Genomic DNA, 18,074 nt, shown 5'->3' with positions numbered 1-18,074 from the left:
TGTGGGTGCATTTTCATGGAACAGGATGGAGGCAAGCATGGCTGGAACAGACACAGCAATATGGGAGCAGTCAGTGTAATAACTAAAGGACCTCTTAGGTCATTGCCAGGACTAACAAGTTCTGCTTGAGAATGCATGAGGACACTTCTGCAAGAGCTTAAATAGACAATAGAACTCAGGAGATCTAGGTCCTACTCCTGGTATCGCTACTAAAATGGCCTATGACCAAATAATTTTCATTATTCTCATCCTAAAATGATTTTACCTCTATTGCCTTTAGCTTAATCAAAATGAAGAGTTTTACTTTAGAATACTAACATCTCTCTAGCACTAATATTCTATAATTCTAGGCAAACAAATCCAAAAGTAAATCAAAGAACCATTTGTTAACGTCAATCTTTGCTTGTTCCAAGTTCCTGTGGACAGGATCACAGTGGAAGGCCAAGGGGGCATTACTCCCCATCTCCTGATTGGGTAGAGTTGGCAGACAGAGCAGAGGTCTAAGGAATCATCTACTTTTCTACAGAGGTCTTACATCCCATCTCCATTCTGCACTTCTGTCTACCAGATCAAGTGGATTCTGTAAACACTGCAGTCGCATAATTATTATCCCAGCCTATGAACTGGGGCTTTATGACACACCTTGCCTGTGAAACACTCAAGGGAAGACAGCAGAATCAGACAGATCCCATCCTTGCAAAGTGGATGATTTTGTCAGGCAAGATCTTGTCTGGCCTAAATAATTCTATTCAACCAATGTGCTCATCAAATCCAGCTAAGTAACAGTATAAAATGGTAAGTAGATGCCTGTGAGAGGCACATATGGTAGGCACTGCGGGTTTTAGAGAACAGAATGCTCTCAGTGGGCAGAGGGCCTGGGGAAACCTGTGAAGGAGGTAGAGTAAGAGGCAGGCCTTGAAAAACAGGTAGGATTTTGATGGGTAGATATTACTGCCTCCAATTTATTGTCCCAATAAAGCAGCCATTACATGGCAGGTAAATAAATGTAAAGCAGGTTGGCAGTTTAATGTGGGTGTGCACACAGGCACAAGCAGCTGGTGATTTGGGTTTTCATGAGCTGATCGAAAGCATATTCTACAGCATCTCATTTTAGGACATCCTAGTGACCTTGTCCCTTCATGGACAGGTGGGAAAGGGTCTTGGAGGAATGGTTAGGTCAGGGAAATTAGCACTCCCAAGGGCCTTGCAGTGAGCTTTCAAGATGTCTGCTGTTTTGCCAGCTCTGCATCTCTTTGGAGTCCTTGGTAAGCCTGGGAGTATGCCTTGTACCCACACAGAGGTGAAGGTATCTGATGTACTTTCCACTACTGTCTCTGATAAAATCCCCAAGTCTCAGAGGGAAAATGACCATACTCCTTGTTGCTCTTCTGTGCCTCATTCTCTATAGCAGCACAAATTTTAAAATTTGCTTGCTTTACAAAAACACACACCAAACTTGAAGTATCCCCTTACAAAGATAGAGACTATATCTTACTTAACTTTTTCCTCAACACATGACCTAGCAGCAGACATGCTCAATACACATTGTAAGAAATGCTTCATCTTCATTCACCTTAGTCATTTGTGGCAGAGTTTCAGATTCCACAAAGAATCTGAAGCAGGCTACAAAATTCCCCAGAGAAAAATAGCCTATACACCTGTGAGGGTTCTTTATTCAAAAATTCATGTAAAATGCTTATGAAGAAAATTATGTATGCAAGCCTGTATCGTGGTGCAAAGGATTAAACCATTGTCTGCATCACCAGCATCCCATATCAGAGTACAGTTTGAGTACAGGCTACTCTACTTCTCATCCAACTTCCTGCTAATGCACCTAGTAAGGCAGTAGGTGATAGCACAAATCCTTGGGCCCCTGTCACCCAGATGGGAGACCAGGATGCTGTTCCTGGCTCCTGGCTTCAACTTGCCTCAGACCTCGTTGTGTGGCCCTCTGGGCAGTAAACCAGAGAATGGATGGGTTTCTCTCTCTCTAGGAAAAAAATACATGGATTTCACAATCTTTGTGCACCAAAATGCACTTATCTTTTAATTCCATTCTTCCATGAACTTTTTGAAGCAGCCTTGTGCTCAAAAGATTCTGTGAGTGATGTCGGGGGGAACGTGGGCTGTGGGTTGGGTTATGCTGCAGGAAGCACAGGGAATCACTTTACGAAATCCTTCCCAGGCAATCCTGTAACCTCAGCCCCGACCCTTCCAGTGACAGAGGGGAAATTTACCCCCTCTCCTTTTGGAGATGGCATTCATTCATTAAAAGTCTCTTCTTTATGTACTGTGTAGCAAGCTTCCTTTCCGTAACTCCCACTCATCATCCCACTCATCAATCTGAAGCAGGGAAGAAGCTGGGAATTTGCAATCCATCCTGCACATGATTGCTCTGCAAATATTTGTGGACACATATTTGAGCCTGCTTGGGTTTCTCTTGCCTGGGCTAGTTTTTGCAACAGCTTATCTTCAGCCCTATTAATGTGCAGTGCCCAGAGAGAGGCAGAGGAGCCCGGCATTATCTCTGCCTTTGTTCCAGACAATGTGCTTGCCTCTTCACTGCCTGCCGAAGACTGCATTTGCTTTTTGGCAGGAGCCTCACACCATTGACCCATTAATGAGCAGAGAGTCACGTACTGCTCCAAGGCTTTTTTCAGGTGTGCTGTTGATAAGCCCTATCTCCCCACCGGGCATTTGTGCAGCTCGCTGTTCAGACCTAATTGCAGCACTTCTACATTTATCCTTGTTAAATGCCATCCTATTAGATTTGGTCCTTGAGTCCAGCCTAGTGAGACCTTTGTGGGTCCTGATTTTGTCATCCAACATATTAGCTCATTACTCTCAGACAATGTGTTTAATGCGCAACAAAGAGCTACCATTTTTTTGGAACATTTCTCTGACAGTGCTGTGCTTTACCCAGCATGCTGTTTCATTTCACTCTCACTCCAACCCTTGGAGGTGTGTGTTGTGACCTTCATTTTATCTATAAAATGGAAACTGAGCCTCAGAAAAGTGAAGGAACATATGCAAGGACATGCGACCAGTGATATAGTAGAGCCAAGATTTGAATACAGCTCCATGTGACTCTCAATGCCATGTGCATACCCACCCCACTGTACAGCCTTCAGCAAAGTCATTCATGTTTTTGAACATGACAAAAGAGGACCGGGGGCGGCGCCGCGCCTCACTAGGCTAATCCTCCGCCTTGCGGCGCCGGCACACAGGGTTCTAGTCCCGGTCGGGGCGCCGGATTCTGTCCCGGTTGCCCCTCTTCCAGGCCAGCTCTCTGCTGTGGCCAGGGAGTGCAGTGGAGGATGGCCCAAGTGCTTGGGCCCTGCACCCGCATGGGAGACCAGGAAAAGCACCTGGCTCCTGGCTCCTGCCATCGGATCAGCGCGGTGCGCCGGCCGCAGCGGCCATTGGAGGGTGAACCAACGGCAAAAGGAAGACCTTTCTCTCTGTCTCTCTCTCTCACTGTCCACTCTGCCTGTCAAAAAAAAAAAAAAAAAAAAAGAGTTCACAGTTTGATTTTCTGCATTTGTGTGCAGTGTTACTCCACTGAGGTGCTCTGGGCAGCTTTCACAGGACCAGGACCTTGAGGCCAAACCCAAAAGAGCACTGAAGGCTGAGGGTTGATTCATTCAAAACTATTCTTTCCTCCTGGGATGGTCTATGACCTCCACATGGTCCACCCTTTCCCAAGGAACCGCAAGAGTTTTTCTGCCTTTTTGATGAAACACAGTTATGTTAATTCTGAGCTGTTACATTACTTATCAGGTAGGAAATGATGTGAATGTGGCAGTTCTTGGTTTTGGTCAATTCATGTCAGCCCTTCTAAGCCCCGTCTTCTTTCAGTACCTGCTCTGAAGCCATTGTTGGAAGAGCTGAGTCTGGACTCTGCCCCAGGATATTGCTGTGTCCTCGGAGTTTTGAGGACTCTAAAAGCGGCAGTGGAAGGAAGCCAGAGACATACCTCCTGATGCTCTCTCAAACACCCCACCTGCCCTTCCTAATTAACCGTAGGTGATTCTCCATGAATTTCCATAAAGAATTGGTGAACATGCTTCAAAATAGTATCCAAAGGCCTGGCATTGTGGAGCATCAGGTTAAGCTACCACTTGGGATGCTGACATCCCATATCAAAGCACCAGTTCAAGGCCCAGCTGTTCTGCTTCCAATCCAAATCTCTGCTAATGCAGTCGAGAAGGCAGTGGATGATGACCCATGTACCTGAGCCCCTCCACCCCTATGAGAGACCCAGATGAAGTTCCTGGTATGGCCTGACCCAGATTTAGCTGTTCTAACCATTTGGAGAGTGAACCTGCAAATCAAAGATTCTCTCTCTCTCTCTTGCTCTCTCTCTCTCACACACACACATACAAACTCTGCCCTTCAAATAAATGAATCTTTAAAAAAATTTTAGTCAGTATGACCTCCAACTGTAAACTTCATTTGCACATGTGACTCTCAGAGCAAGTTCCCAGTGACAACCTACCCTATGCATGGTTCTTGCTTATTAAAGAAGTCAATAAATTCTTATTGCTCTTAATTTAAAAAACCCTCATTATATCCTATAGTAGTTTATTGACACATTTTACCAGAGACCACTAAGCAATCCAGGGAAAAAAGCAGAGAGCAGACTTATTTCAAAGGTTGCTTAGAAATCAGCAATAAAAAGGGAAACGCAAGAAGTAGGGACAAGAAGGGAGGTGGACACATGTTTTGTTCTCATTCTTGGTCTGGAGAGAAAGCCCTCCATGGATGATGGTCTGGGCAGCTGATATGGGGACTGCATCACTCAGAATTTTGAGGCACTCAGAGACCTTTTAGGGGTGATTGATTTTTTCTTCCCCATATTAGATACAGTTTGACAGAAACACTTTGGGGACAATCAGACCCAGGGAACAGATCCTCCCAGGATGCAGATCTGCCTTCTCCATCTGCATCTTTCTGCTGTGAGAGCCTCTGTCTCGATTGGCCTTTTATGTACATGTATGTACCTGATCACTTCTGTCCTGATGCTACCTATTTAATTATATGCATTGCCATATACTATATAATGTTAAATGAAAATATTTTACACATACACATAAAGTCTTACCATATAATTCCACACACATCAATCATCTTCCTTCTGCATGTTGTAGCAGAGTTGGAATCTTAGCAGATCCTTGTAGGTAGGGAAGTGATGGTATCTTAAGCAGTGAGCTTTTCCCTCAAAAGCTTTCACTATCACAAAACCCCTGGCTTGGAGGCTAAAGACAGAATTTGTACTGAATCCCATTTTATGTGAGTCACAGGTGTCACAGAATAGAAGCACAGGAACCTTTGAAAGCATCAAAGCCCCTCCTCCAGGGCACCAGTTAAAAACCTGCAGCACAAAGACCCTGACTTAACATGGCTGGGGGCTGGGTTTCCGGGGAGCTGGCTAGCTCAAGACTGGAAAGTCACTTCAGGAGGTTACACCTGTGAAGGAACAAAGTAAAGGAAGCTGTTTGGGCAGGGAAGCCGTCAGAGAGTGAGCAAGACCTGAAGAAGTCCCAGCCATCCCAATGGGGAGCTCCGGAACAAAAATCATCCTTTGGGTGAGTCTCATGCTGGACAGAAATGGCCAATCCTGTACCACCACTGTGCTCAGTCCCTGCCAGGGGTGGACCTAACAGTAGCCAGCAGGCAGAGGCTCACTGCACCCTCAGAGCTGGACAACCAGCCTTTTTTTGAAAGGAGATACGAAGGTTGTATTTGCTTGATTTTCATGGCTGCCACACAACCGGAATTTGATCCTGTTTATTGTTCCCAGAGAGATCTTATTTCAGTGACTTTATAACAATATTTTTACTCGTAGATTAAGGCTATTGAACCTATAGATACATCACAAATGCAGAAAAGACATGTATACTTATACTTTTACTGTTTGGATTCACACACCCCAAACGGTTTTTCATTAAAACTATTTTATAGCAGGCATTAGAAATGGCCTTAAGGTATCTCCAGAGTGGAGGTCAGTGAACTCAGGACAACCCCTGGAATTTTCCATTAGTGGATAGTTAGATGAAGTAATAAATAAATTATTATTAAGCACTTTGCAAATAGAGTGTTATGTAAATGCTAAATAATCATAATAATATAGTAGTATGCTGATCTTGATAAACGGGTCGGCTGGCGTGTCATTTAAAATGGATGGCGCAGCAGTGTCTGTGAAGATGAATGAGGGCCATGCTCACCAAGCTGGATAACAGCAGTGTCTTCTGCCAGGAGGCTGGGCTCCTCTTCCCCTGGTCTCCGTGGGACAATTAGCAGAAGAGAGGGATGCTGGCGCGCTGTAAGGGGTAGTGAGAAGGCTTTGTACTGAAAGTAGTCCTAGGTGAGTGCCTGGCGATTTGCATTTCTCAGAAGTCAGGGCTAATCTATAAGGAGATGGGGGCAGGGAATTAACATTTATTGAGTGCCTCCTGTGACCCAGACACTGTGCTCGCTTGGTGCTCTGTGTTTATTATCTCATTTATCCTCCGGGCCAGCACATTAAGGTAATAGAGGCGTGGAATAAAGCAGAATGCATTACTATTTTTTGTAGAAAAGCAGAAAGACTGACCCCAGTGCTGTGGCTGCTGTTTTCTTTTTGCATTCTACAGGGGGATCCAGGAGAGGGAGAAAGTCCCCCCAGGGAATCAGAGGAAGCCTGACCCAGCGATTTATCACAGCCCCCAAATCCTGGGACCCTACAGGACACACACATGTATGATGCCAGAGTGACATCTTCCTTCTGGGCCAAACCAAATGCTGCTCCTCCTCACCCCATGCCACAGACCTGCCCAATCCTGAACATCGAAGCCTGGTAGAGCCTCTTTCAGAGCTTTTGTGCACCTGAACAGCATTTAACAAATACCCATAGAGAGCTGATCGTGTGCTGAGTATGCCACTGATGGATTCACGTGCACTGTCTCAATTAATTCTGAAACAACCCTGTGAAGCAAGTTTCATTGCTTCTAAATTTTTCACCTTAGATGAGAACATCTCGAATTGTGTGAAGTAACTTGCTGAAAGTCACATAACTAGTTCAAGGGGGAGGAAGTGAGAATCAGGGTGGTTGATCCACAGAACCTGGGCTTTTATATGTGTGGTAATCTGGTTTAATCCCTTGTGGACTCAGTGGTCCTAGTATCTGGAGATTTGGGTTTTCTTTGTTCAACAGGAGACCACGTTCTTAATAGTGATTGATTACCTTTATCTCATGTGTCAGGCTCTGAGGGTATAAGAGGAGCTCAAGTGTTTGTTTATTCTTTAACAGCATTATAGAGTGTAATGGACACACAATAAATTGGACATCTGAAGTGCACCCGTTGGGGAGCTTTGACATATACACCAGTGACATCATCACCAAGATAGTGAACATATCCATCACCTCCAGAAGTATCCCTGCTAACCCATCCTCCTCAACCCTCATCTGTTCCCTCCCTAGGCATCCCCTATGTTTTCTGCCATTATTTTAACTTCTGTTTTCTAGTGTTTTATATAAACGGAATCAAACAGTAAAGACTCTTTTAGGCCTGGTTTCTTTCTTTTTTTAAAAGATTTATTTTATTTATTTGAAAGGCAGAGTTACAGAGAAAGAGACAAAGAGGTCTTCCTTCTGCTGGTTCACTCCCCAGATGGTTGCATTGGCCGGAGCTGGGTCAGGCTGAAGCCAAAAGCCAGGAGCTTCATCCAGATCTCCCATATGCATGCAGGGGCCCAAGGACTTGGGCCATCTTCCTCTGTTTTCCCTGGCACATTAGCAGAAAGCTGGATCGGAAATGAAACAGCCAGGACTTGAATCAGCTCCCATATGGGATGCCAGTGCTGCAGATGGTAGCTTAAACTGCTGTGCCACTGAGCCACAGCACCACCCCAATCTGGCTCCTTTCTATCTGCATGCTCATTTTAAAATTCATCCAAGTATTTTCTTTTTCTTTGTTTAATTTACAGAGACATAGGGACTATGAACAATTGGTATGTATTTTATTTAATTTTAGCTCTGAACTTTCCAGAGTTCAAATTCTAGTTCTCCCATTTACTATCTGTACCATCGGTCAGTTTTTTTAATCTAAGACAGTTTTTTTTTCATTTATGAAATGCGTATAATTAAAATTACATTATAGAGTTCATATGAGGATGAGATGAGGTACTAGAGGCAACTGCATAGCACTGAATCTATTCACAGTAAGCACCTGATTTTGCAATTTAAAATGTTTAATAATAGAATGAAGTTTTCATCAAAATCCCGTTGATATCTTCTAGGTCCTCAAAATCCAGGTTGTTTTTGTTGTGTTAGGTAGAGTACTAACTGTGACATACAAGTTATCTCTTTTAATCTTCCTAAGAACCCGTGAAGAATATGGGCACCTTATTTGCTCCCATATTGCAGAAGAGCTGCCCGAGGCAGGGAGATGGTCAAATCGGACTTTGAACTGAGGCTGTCTGGTTCAAGCCTCTGTGCTATCTTCCACGATGATCTGACAACCTTTCAGTATGCATGAAGACACCCATTAACCCCAGGGCTCTAGAGGCATTGCTGGAGGAAGAATGTTGCAAGATGTGAAGACTATGTGAATAACTAAGTAAAAGGTAGAGAAATGGCTAAAAACAAGACAAAATTATTATTAAGATGTCAATTATCATTAAGAGATTCCAAATACTTTAATAATTCATTATAGGCATCTGTATGAATGAACTTTCATCACTTTAACTAAAATATCTGAGAGGAGCAACTTAGTGGGGAGGAAGGTGTATTTCTGCTTTCAGGTTTGGAGGTTCACAGTCTAAGATCAGTCCATACCATTGCTTTAAGCATCAGGTGAGGGCGGAAGGTAGAAATGGCAGAATGCATGTGGAAGGAGGAGCACATGGTGAGGCAGGAAGCAGAGAGAGAGGGAGAGATGCACACTCGGCTTATATAACCGACCCTATCTCAAAAACTGCCTTCTAAGACAAACCTCCAATCACCTCAGGACTTCCCGTGAGTCAACCTCCCAGATGCCATAATTAGAAGTCTCCGCTCATAATCCACCAATCATTAACATGAATCCACTAATTTAACATAAGATTTTGGAGTTTCAACTTCTACATGAGTTTGGGGAGCCAAATCCTGTTCAAACCATAAAAGCAAAGACCTATAATTTGAATTGATGAAGAATAAACCATGTGTGAGTCTAGGGCTGTGAGAAGGTCAAAGGTAAGGAATCTATGAAGAACAAACTGGCAGTCAGAGCAGAAGTTGCCTTTACTGCAAGCATTGGAGACATTTCTGGGTGGTCTATGTGTTTGCCTCCAATTTGGGAGCAGGCCCAAAGGGCAGGTCCATCACTGAGGTTGCAAAGTCCCATCTACACAATTCATAGCAAATTTGGGGGTTGACTGTCAATTTGGAGGCCATGAAGTAGCTATTATAGTAGAATGGGAACATTCAGCTATGTCTTCAATTATATTAAGCATTGTTAATTGTTATTTGCTAGAGATTTAGAACCTACTAGAATAGAAAGAAGGAGATTTTAATTCAGGTGAGCAAACATTTTCCATATGTGCCCAATATGCATTTAAGAAATCAGAAATCTTTACCTTTGATAAGTTTCTGTTTGGAATTGGGCAGGGGATGAATGACACAAATAAAATAATTTCACTGAACAGAAAAGCCTGGATTCTAAAGATATATAGAAGATAAAATCAATATATTCAGGATTACCAGGAAGAAGGCATGAAGGGAAGATTGGGGTTCTGGCTTTGAAAACTGAGCTGCCCACAAAAACAAAGAATTAAGACAAAAGGATTGTGTTAAACTAGGTGGTTAGAGCAATTTTGGGCTGCTTGAGTGGAAGTTCGAATAGAAAATCCAGGTGGACAGTTTCAATAAGCTGCTATGATCCTTGATAACTAAGTACAGGAGTGAGGTCAGGGCTGCAGTTAACAACTTGTGAGTTAGCAGCATATGGGGTGTGGTTGAGGCCATGGGGTAGATGAGGTCGCCTGGGAAGTGTGTGGGGGTGAGAATAGATGGTCAACCCAGAAGTCATGTTTATTAAAACATGTTTGACCAAATAGCAATATCAGAAGGCATATTAAAGTAATGAGAAGGAACAATATTATCATATAGATCTTTCCTATTCTAAGCTTTTTCAAGTCTACTCATTTCAAGTTTATGTGGTTTATTCAATGTGAGTAAATCCAATCTCTAATCCATATTCCATTGAAATTCAGTACTTAAAAGGGGAAAGGACCCTGAAACAAATACAAAAATCTACCCCTGGGTGTGGTCTTTTACTTACCTGGGACAGCCAGCGACACTGGCAAAACTAGGAGCGGAGAACAGTGGGCAGCGGTGCCTGTGGGATGGAAGAGCTGTTTTTGTATATTGAAAACAAAGCTAACATAAGCAGTTGTACCTTTCTGAAACTTTACAATGTCCAATCTGTTGTATGTGGAACCTCCCAGTACCATAACCTGTCCCCACACAACTCCTCTCACATATGTACCTCTATCATCAATCAACAAGCATAAGTCAAGCACCTTTTACGTGTAGACCCCATGCTAGGTGCTAAGGGAGACAAAGAAGAATCCTTGAGATGTAGAGAATACACCCATGATCAGAATGTTCTCCACTGGCAGAGAGCTTTATGTGTCAAAGCCCTCTGACCTCCATTTTATCATTGTGCTGCAACCCGTCTGTGAAAGAAGTAAAGCAGTGATTATTATGATGCTCCGTGTAGCTGAGACACAGACGGGTAGTGACTTGGGGACGGTCAATGGCTGACATCCAGATCTTGTGGCCAAGCGTTCTTTCTGCTAAAGGGAGTGTTTCTTCCCGCACTCTCATCCTGGGCACCTTGCCTTTGCAATTTCCTGCTTGTCTCTTTTATCTCTTTCAGCTGACAAATTTGATAGGCCCTTGGTGAATACTGCCTCAAGAATAACTTACCTTTGGTCAAGTGCTAAATCCCACAGGTGTAAGACGGGGTTTGGAGGAGCCACTGTCACTCTCACTTTGCCTCCCAGACCCCACTGTGTGTCTGGAGGGAAGTATGCTTATCAGTTCTGTATGTACCAGGGAGCACTAGCAAAACGAAATTAGCTCAAACTGGCTGCCATTCAGGGCAGCTAATTAAATTAGCTATTGTTGCATTACTGATAAGGACAGTTTGGAAAAGGAAAATGTCACTCATCCCAGCAGCCATAAGGTGAAAGCCAAGAAAATGTGTTAATGGGAACACTCTGAAAGGAACCCCTCTGACTAGCAGCAGTACCTAGGGGTCTTTGGTGGACACTTTTCACAGCCATCTGCTCCAGGCTCAGGGCTCCCAGCCCTGTCTGGCTCTGGTCCTTAAGAACACTGCTGCTCTCTTGCTTTCTGGAATTCACTGCAGCTAGGTCAATCTTCTTCTCCTCCTCCAATAAGCCCTACCCTCCTGGGAGTCTGGAGAGAAGTGAGGGATTTTTCTGGAAGAGAGCAATTTACCCTTATGTGCTAAATCTAGTCTCCCCATAGGATGTAAAGCAGTTGGTATTTGGAAGAGCCCTAAAGAAGAGTGAAGTGGGGAGAGTGAAGGGAGAAGGAAGACGAGGAGGGGAGGAAGGGAGGGAGAAAGGGAAGAAAAATGAAAGAAAGAAGGAAAAGCTGGTAGAGTACAAAAAGGATTATTATATGCTCTGGCTGCCCAGAATCTGATCCCTTACTTGGTAACAGCTCTCACCTCCTGCCACCACTATTTTTTTAAGCTTCATTTATTCATTTGAAAGGCAGAGTTACAGAGAGGCAGAGGCAGAGAGAGAGGTCTTCCATTCACTGGTTCACTCCCCAGATGGCCACAATGGCCAGAGCTGTGCCGATCCAAAGCCAGGAGGCAGGAGCTTCTTCCAGGCCTCCCACGTGGATGCAGGGGCCCAAGCACTTGGGGCATCTTCTACTGCTTTCCTAGGCCATATCAGAGAGCTGGATCAGAAGTGGAGCAGCCGGGACATGAACTGGCGCCTATATAGGATGCTGGCACTGCAGTGGCAGCTTTACCTGCTATGCCACAGCGCTGGCCCCCTGCCACCACTATTGAATGCAGTCTCGGTGAGGCTGTAATTTCAGTTGGCTTCTATCTTCTGGTTGAGATCTGGACACATGAATTTATCCTGGGCCAACAAACCAGGAATGTAGGATTCTGAGGCTTGAGCAGAGAGATGCAAGGACAAAGAATGTTAGGAACTCATTCTTTCTGGTGCTGCCTCATACAGTAAGAACTGCCACCTGGGTAATATCCCTTCCAACATCAGCTCCACCCCCCACAGCCCTACTCAGAAAACGACACTGCTTCTAATTATCAAGGCTTCCTAGAATTCTATGTCTTTCTCTGCCTAAGTTAACCGTGTTCAGTTTCATGCAACATAAATTATTTAAAGATTCTTAAGTCTGACCATTATTTGACAGATGATGTTGGGGGACCAAGAGATGCTATGTGACTTTCTCAAAATCACACAGATGATATGTGGCAAATCCAGGGCTAGTGCCCAGGTCTATGACTCTACTTGAGGGTGCACTTGAATGCGATGCTCCCTATGCCACTTCCAAGAAAGTGAAGGCACTCTAGGGAGTGTCCTCAGAGTTCACTGGGAGAGCTGGGAAATTCTCATTGTGGTTCCTCACTTCCTGGCTCCCTTTTGCCTGATTTCATAGATTCTGTTACAGATTTTTGAGTCGCAGGGTGATATTCTTTTGTGAGTAAACAAATGAATTATAAAATTTATTGAAATGGTCCACATGTAAGTTTGTGCATATACAGTGTCTCTCTTTCACTATCAAATGTGAAAGCTCTATAGTTCAAGTTTGTTCTTTCAATGATTTATTTATTTATTTAAAAGACAGAGTGACAGAGGGAGAGAGAGAGTCTCCTATTCACTGGTTCATTCTGCCAAGGGTCCCAAGAGCTGAGGCTAGGTCAGGACAAAGCCAGGAAGCTGGAACACCCATCCAGGTCATCCACGTGTGTGGCAGGAGCCCAAGTGCCTGAACTGTCACCCTCTGCTTCCCAGGCACATCAGCAGTGAGCTGGATCAGATACGGAGCAGCCAAGACTAGAAACAGTGCTCTGATAGAGATGTGGTCTTCCCGGGAAGCAGTCAAACCTGCTGCACCATAACACTAGCTCCTCAAGTTGATTCTGACACCCTCAATCCTGAAGACCAGAGTACTTTCCCCTAAAATTATGTATAATCAAGGACACCAGTAATAGTGAGGAAAGGAGCAGGTATGCTTGTTTTATGAGGCAGCCTGTAATTTAATTGGAAAAATGTGAGATCTGCTAGGATATATACTTGACATTTAGAAATACCTCAAAAAGTTCATGGAAAACAAAATTAAAATGATTTTGTTTTGTTACAATAAGTGTTTTGGTACAGATTTTTTTTCATAGGAAATGGAACTATGAAAAAACTATGTATGGGTTAAAAATTACACCAAAATATATTTATACTTTTATTTACATTTTCCAGGAACTTTTTGAAGTGCCCTGGTACATTCTCTAAGTGTACTTCTTCACCTGCAAAGAAAGTTGAGTGTCTTCATTTCTTCAAACTCTATTGTTCTAAGCTAAGTGGGGAATTATGAAAGCTAATGAAACTACAGAGCCTAGTGGATTAGGCATATTGTCGCTCCCCCTCTTTGTGGAGGAACGACACTAAGCCCTGCCTAGGCTTCATATCCGAGTCACGGCACCATTATGTCGCTCCCCGTCTTCATGGAGGAACGACACAGGACCCTGCGCTGTTCTTTCGTCTGCTCGGCCCTCCCCGGGTTTGCTGCTGGTTCTTCCCGGGTTGGCTACCGTCCCTTCCACCTCCGTGGAAGGGCGGTTCCCCCTGCCACATTCCCCACTTCCGCGGGGGAGCGGCACACCGCCGGCCGGCTCTCTCGGGAGCTGCACAGGTGTTCCCCTTAGATGTTCCTGGTGCATGTTGTCTCTCTCCTCCTTTATAGTCCTCCTCCGCCAATCCTAACTCGGCTGCCCACACGCCGAGTACGCTGCTCTCCTCCAATCAGGAGCAGGTCCTACAGTTTATTGGTTGAACTGGAGGCAGCTGTGTAGAAGCTGTTTTCTCCTCTCCCAGCGCCATATTGTGGGAGAGCAGATGCATAGAATAAGTCTTAATTCCAGTAACAGTCTAGTCCGGGTTGCTCCCCACACATATTTACTGAAATAATGATTCAACAAAATCTTTCAAGACTTCAAGTTAAAAAGAAAAAGAAAAAATTTTCTAGGGAAGCTAGGCCAAGAGACCTTAGCTGAAAAATTGAGTTCCACTTCAGTGTTCATTATGAAGAGTACCAGAGGTAGTTGAGGCCATCAGTGGTCAGGTGCAGGATGCTAATTCCACAAGATCCAATTCCACATACCAATACGTCATCGAGAAGCTATAATTGGTGTCTGCGACCCAGAAGAAATCTGTCTTCCAAGAGTGTCAGTTTAATCAATTGTCATATTGAGAATTTGATGGAAAGAGGTAGCCTAGCCCTGGGCAAGTGGGTATTTTCAGAGCATCCAATAAAGTGAATATAATCATTACTTTATTTCCTTCTTATATAAAATAATATAAAATCCTTGAAAAATATGGAAAAATGTGAAAATAACTTTGCAATACTGTCTCCCTAACATAATATTCATTTTTCCATAATTCCCTTACACTATTTTCCATATAATATCTAATTAATAGCTATTCATTGATAGACTTTTTTTTTTTTATTTGGACAGGCAGAGTGGACAGTGAAAGAGAGAAACAGAGAGAAAGGTCTTCCTTTTGCCGTTGGTTCACCCTCCAATGGCCGCCGCGGCCGGTGCGCTGCTGCTGGCGCACCGCGCTGATCCGAAGGCAGGAGCCAGGTGCTTCTCCTGGTCTCCCATGGGGTGCAGGGCCCAAGCACTTGGGCCATCCTCCACTGCACTCCCTGGCCACAGCAGAGAGCTGGCCTGGAAGAGGGGCAACCAGGACAGAATCCGGCGCCCCGACCAGGACTAGAACTAGAACCTGGTGTGCCGGCGCCGCAAGGTGGAGGATTAGCCTAGTGAGCTGCGGCGCCAGCCCTATTTTTTTAAAGTCTGTTAGAATTACTGGTTATTGGCCAGCACCATGGCTCACTTGGCTAGTTCTCTGCCTGCAGCGCTGGCACCCTGGGTTCTAGTCCCAGTTGGGGCGCCAGATTCTGTCCCAGTTGCTTCTCTTCCAGTCCAGTTCTCTGCTGTGGCCCAGGAATGCTGGCTCCTGGCTTCAGATCGGTGCAGCGCACCGGCCGTAGCGGCCATTTAGGGGGTGAACCAACGGAAAAAGGAAGACCTTTCTCTCTGTCTCTCTCTCTCTCACTGTCTAACTCTGTCAAAAAAATTACTTGTTATTTTCTCAAGTTTTCTACATATTCTGTTTCTCTCCTCTTGATCCCTGGCCACAAAATGGGAACACTGATACCCGGTCTCCAAGTCTGAGGTGACTCTAGGTAAAGCTGCATGTCTGTGTTTCTTCTCAACTGTTCAGAGACAACTAGAACTTTATCTTAGGTGCATTATTAACTTTTGAAAATCTGTTTTCTCCTGACAATGTTTCTGTGTTAGGTCTTGTTTCTATGCATGAGTCACTTAAAAAAGGAAACAGTAGTAAAATGCTCTCTCACAACCTACACTGACCCAAGATATGGTCAGAAGAGATTATTCTTTGTCAGTCTTTTATAGATGGTGGCAGAAAAATGAAGTGCAGGGGAAAAAATTGTTGGGCTCAAATGAAGAGCTGATGGATTCAAGTCCTGGGTTTTCAAATTACCAGCTGTGTAAATTTGAGCCAATAATTTAACATTATTAACATCAGTTGTTTCATCTGTAAAACTTGGTAAAAAAACTATTTGGTAAGTTTGTTATGGGAATTTAACAAGTTAAAGAAGGAAGTGATACAGGAATGAATTTTTTCTTAAGAAATTATAAACAGATTATTCCATTGAACTACTCCTTATATTTATCGTGGAGAATGTTTTTACACATTATATGAATGAAAAAGTAACTTCAATTTTTGGTGGCTGATGAGCCATTTCCTAAATCATCGAGGTCCAGGCCTTTTCCCTCTCCTCCTGTTTTCAGCTGGTTAGCTGCTCGTTGAGATCTTGCCAGAGGGTGGGAAAAAGAAATAAAAACTGAAATCGGTCAATTTGACTCTCTGATAGCAGTCCTGATGAAAGATTTGTGGATAGAGATGTGAGTTAAACTGGAATTTTTGCCTTCTTACCAGGAAATTGCAAGAACCTACTGATCTTTCGGGTGTCCTGATGGTGATAGCTACTCCTCTTCTCTCGACTAAAGAAATGTCTTCCTCTACCTGAAAAGTGGCCTCTCGTCCTGAATGACACAGCCTGACTTTTGGAAGAAGGAAGAGGACATTCGCTGGCCAGTTGTGATCAGCCAGGACAGCTCTGGTGAACAGAGCTGACAGATGAAGCAACTCAAAGATGGTTGCACCAACAGAGTCCCAAAGCAATAATCACTCTCTTTTTTTCTTCCCCACTGATGCAGCAATCAAATAATCACTTTTATGCATTTACTGTGCACCACCATATGATATAAAATGTGGTGAGTAGCTAGATAAATAAGATAATCTCTCAATTTTCAAAAAAATATAAGAAAGCAGGAGTTGTGCATGTGAAAAGACAAACATAGGGGAGAAGACAATAAGCATGGTTACAGCATCCCCCCTACCCCAGTTACTGTGTGAAGTACTGCATGGGGATTGTTGTACCTAATCCCCACCACACCTCTGAGACACATTTCTGGCTTCATTCTATGGATGATGATACTGGGAATCAGAGATGTTTCATAACTTGCCCAAGATCACATAGCTAAAACACTGTGGAGACTGTTTTCAAGTTTAGCTGTATCTAACTCCATAGTCTGTGTTTCATTACTAACTAACCCACGCCTGCCAATGACAGCAATCAGAGTAAAGAGGCATCATTTAGAGCAGTTAGGGTCAAGACAAGACTTTTTAAAATGCCTATCAGCAAAACACATTGATGAAGTTTTACGTAGCCCTTTCATTGGTTTGGGAATTGTTTCTACCCAAAAGATAAATGTCTGGATTCTGGAGGCAGGGGTGGTGGAGTGGAAATGATAATACTCTAGTCTCAGCTCAGCCAGTGTCCACATGCATTCATCTGAGCAAGTTGCTTCCCTCTTCTAGGCTTTTATAAAATAGAGCATTCCCGGATTGTCCAATGTCACCCCCACTCCATCACTGGACAGGTATATGGGAGATTAGCTCTAGAGTCAAGCATACCTGAATTTGAAGTCTGGCTCCATCCTTCAGCAGTCGGGCATGTAACTTAACCATCTGTAAAATGGGGATAATAATACCTACCTCAGGGTCTTTTGCCCTTATAGTTCATTCTCCTTGGGACCGTCTTCCCCAGTGAGCTACACAAGTCACTTACCTCTACCAGGTTTTCACTCAACTTACCTTTTAGTGAGCTCTTCCTTGAACATGATATCTACACTTGCAAGCCATATGGCATTCCCTGTCTCCTTTCCTCATTTTATTATTTTCCTTAACACTCCACACTTAACATACTATATATAGCACTTGATTATCTTATTTATTGCCTGTTTCCCACCTCTAGAATGTAAGCTATGTAAGGGCAGGATTTTTTTGTATTCTTTACAACTGTATCCCCCATTTCTAGAATGATTAAGGTGCTTAATAAATATTTCTTGCATAAATGAATGGCTGTTATGAGAATAATATACATCACCTATTATTATTTTTCAGTATTATCTTGCCACTCTTCAATGAGACACATGTGTTCACTTTCTTCAGATAATCTGGGATTGGTGTTTTGAACCCCTTAGTGAATGAGATGACCTGGCTCTATTGAGATTAGTCTAGGAGCAAGAAGAATTATGAGCAGTCATTGTGAGGGGAGGATGGGAGAGGATTTGCATGCTAACTCTCTTCAAATATTGAAAGGTACTTCACCTGGACAGAAATTCCAGGAAGCATATTTCTGTTATATAAGACAGGATTTCTACAAGATT

At 43.6% G+C, this 18,074-nt stretch overlaps 1 protein-coding gene across 2 annotated transcripts in view; it reads left to right on the top strand.

Annotated features, from left to right (window-relative positions):
* Positions 1-17,759, top strand: part of PBX1 (PBX homeobox 1) — a 332,130-nt gene extending 314,371 nt beyond the window's left edge. For both annotated transcript variants that reach the window (XM_051858430.2, XM_051858427.2), the window contains one exon: positions 16,279-17,759. Coding sequence is in view for 1 of the 2 variants with exons in the window: in XM_051858427.2 (XP_051714387.1) it covers positions 16,279-16,299 (21 nt within the window). In the remaining variant the exon portion in view is untranslated. The remainder of the gene's footprint in view (positions 1-16,278) is intronic.
* The last annotated feature ends 315 nt before the right edge of the window (positions 17,760-18,074 follow it).

This window comes from Oryctolagus cuniculus, chromosome 7 (assembly GCF_964237555.1).
Source record: "Oryctolagus cuniculus chromosome 7, mOryCun1.1, whole genome shotgun sequence".
NCBI classification, from domain to species: domain Eukaryota; kingdom Metazoa; phylum Chordata; class Mammalia; order Lagomorpha; family Leporidae; genus Oryctolagus; species Oryctolagus cuniculus.
Note: the sequence above shows the minus strand (reverse complement) of the source record. Positions and strands in the feature narration are given on the sequence as shown.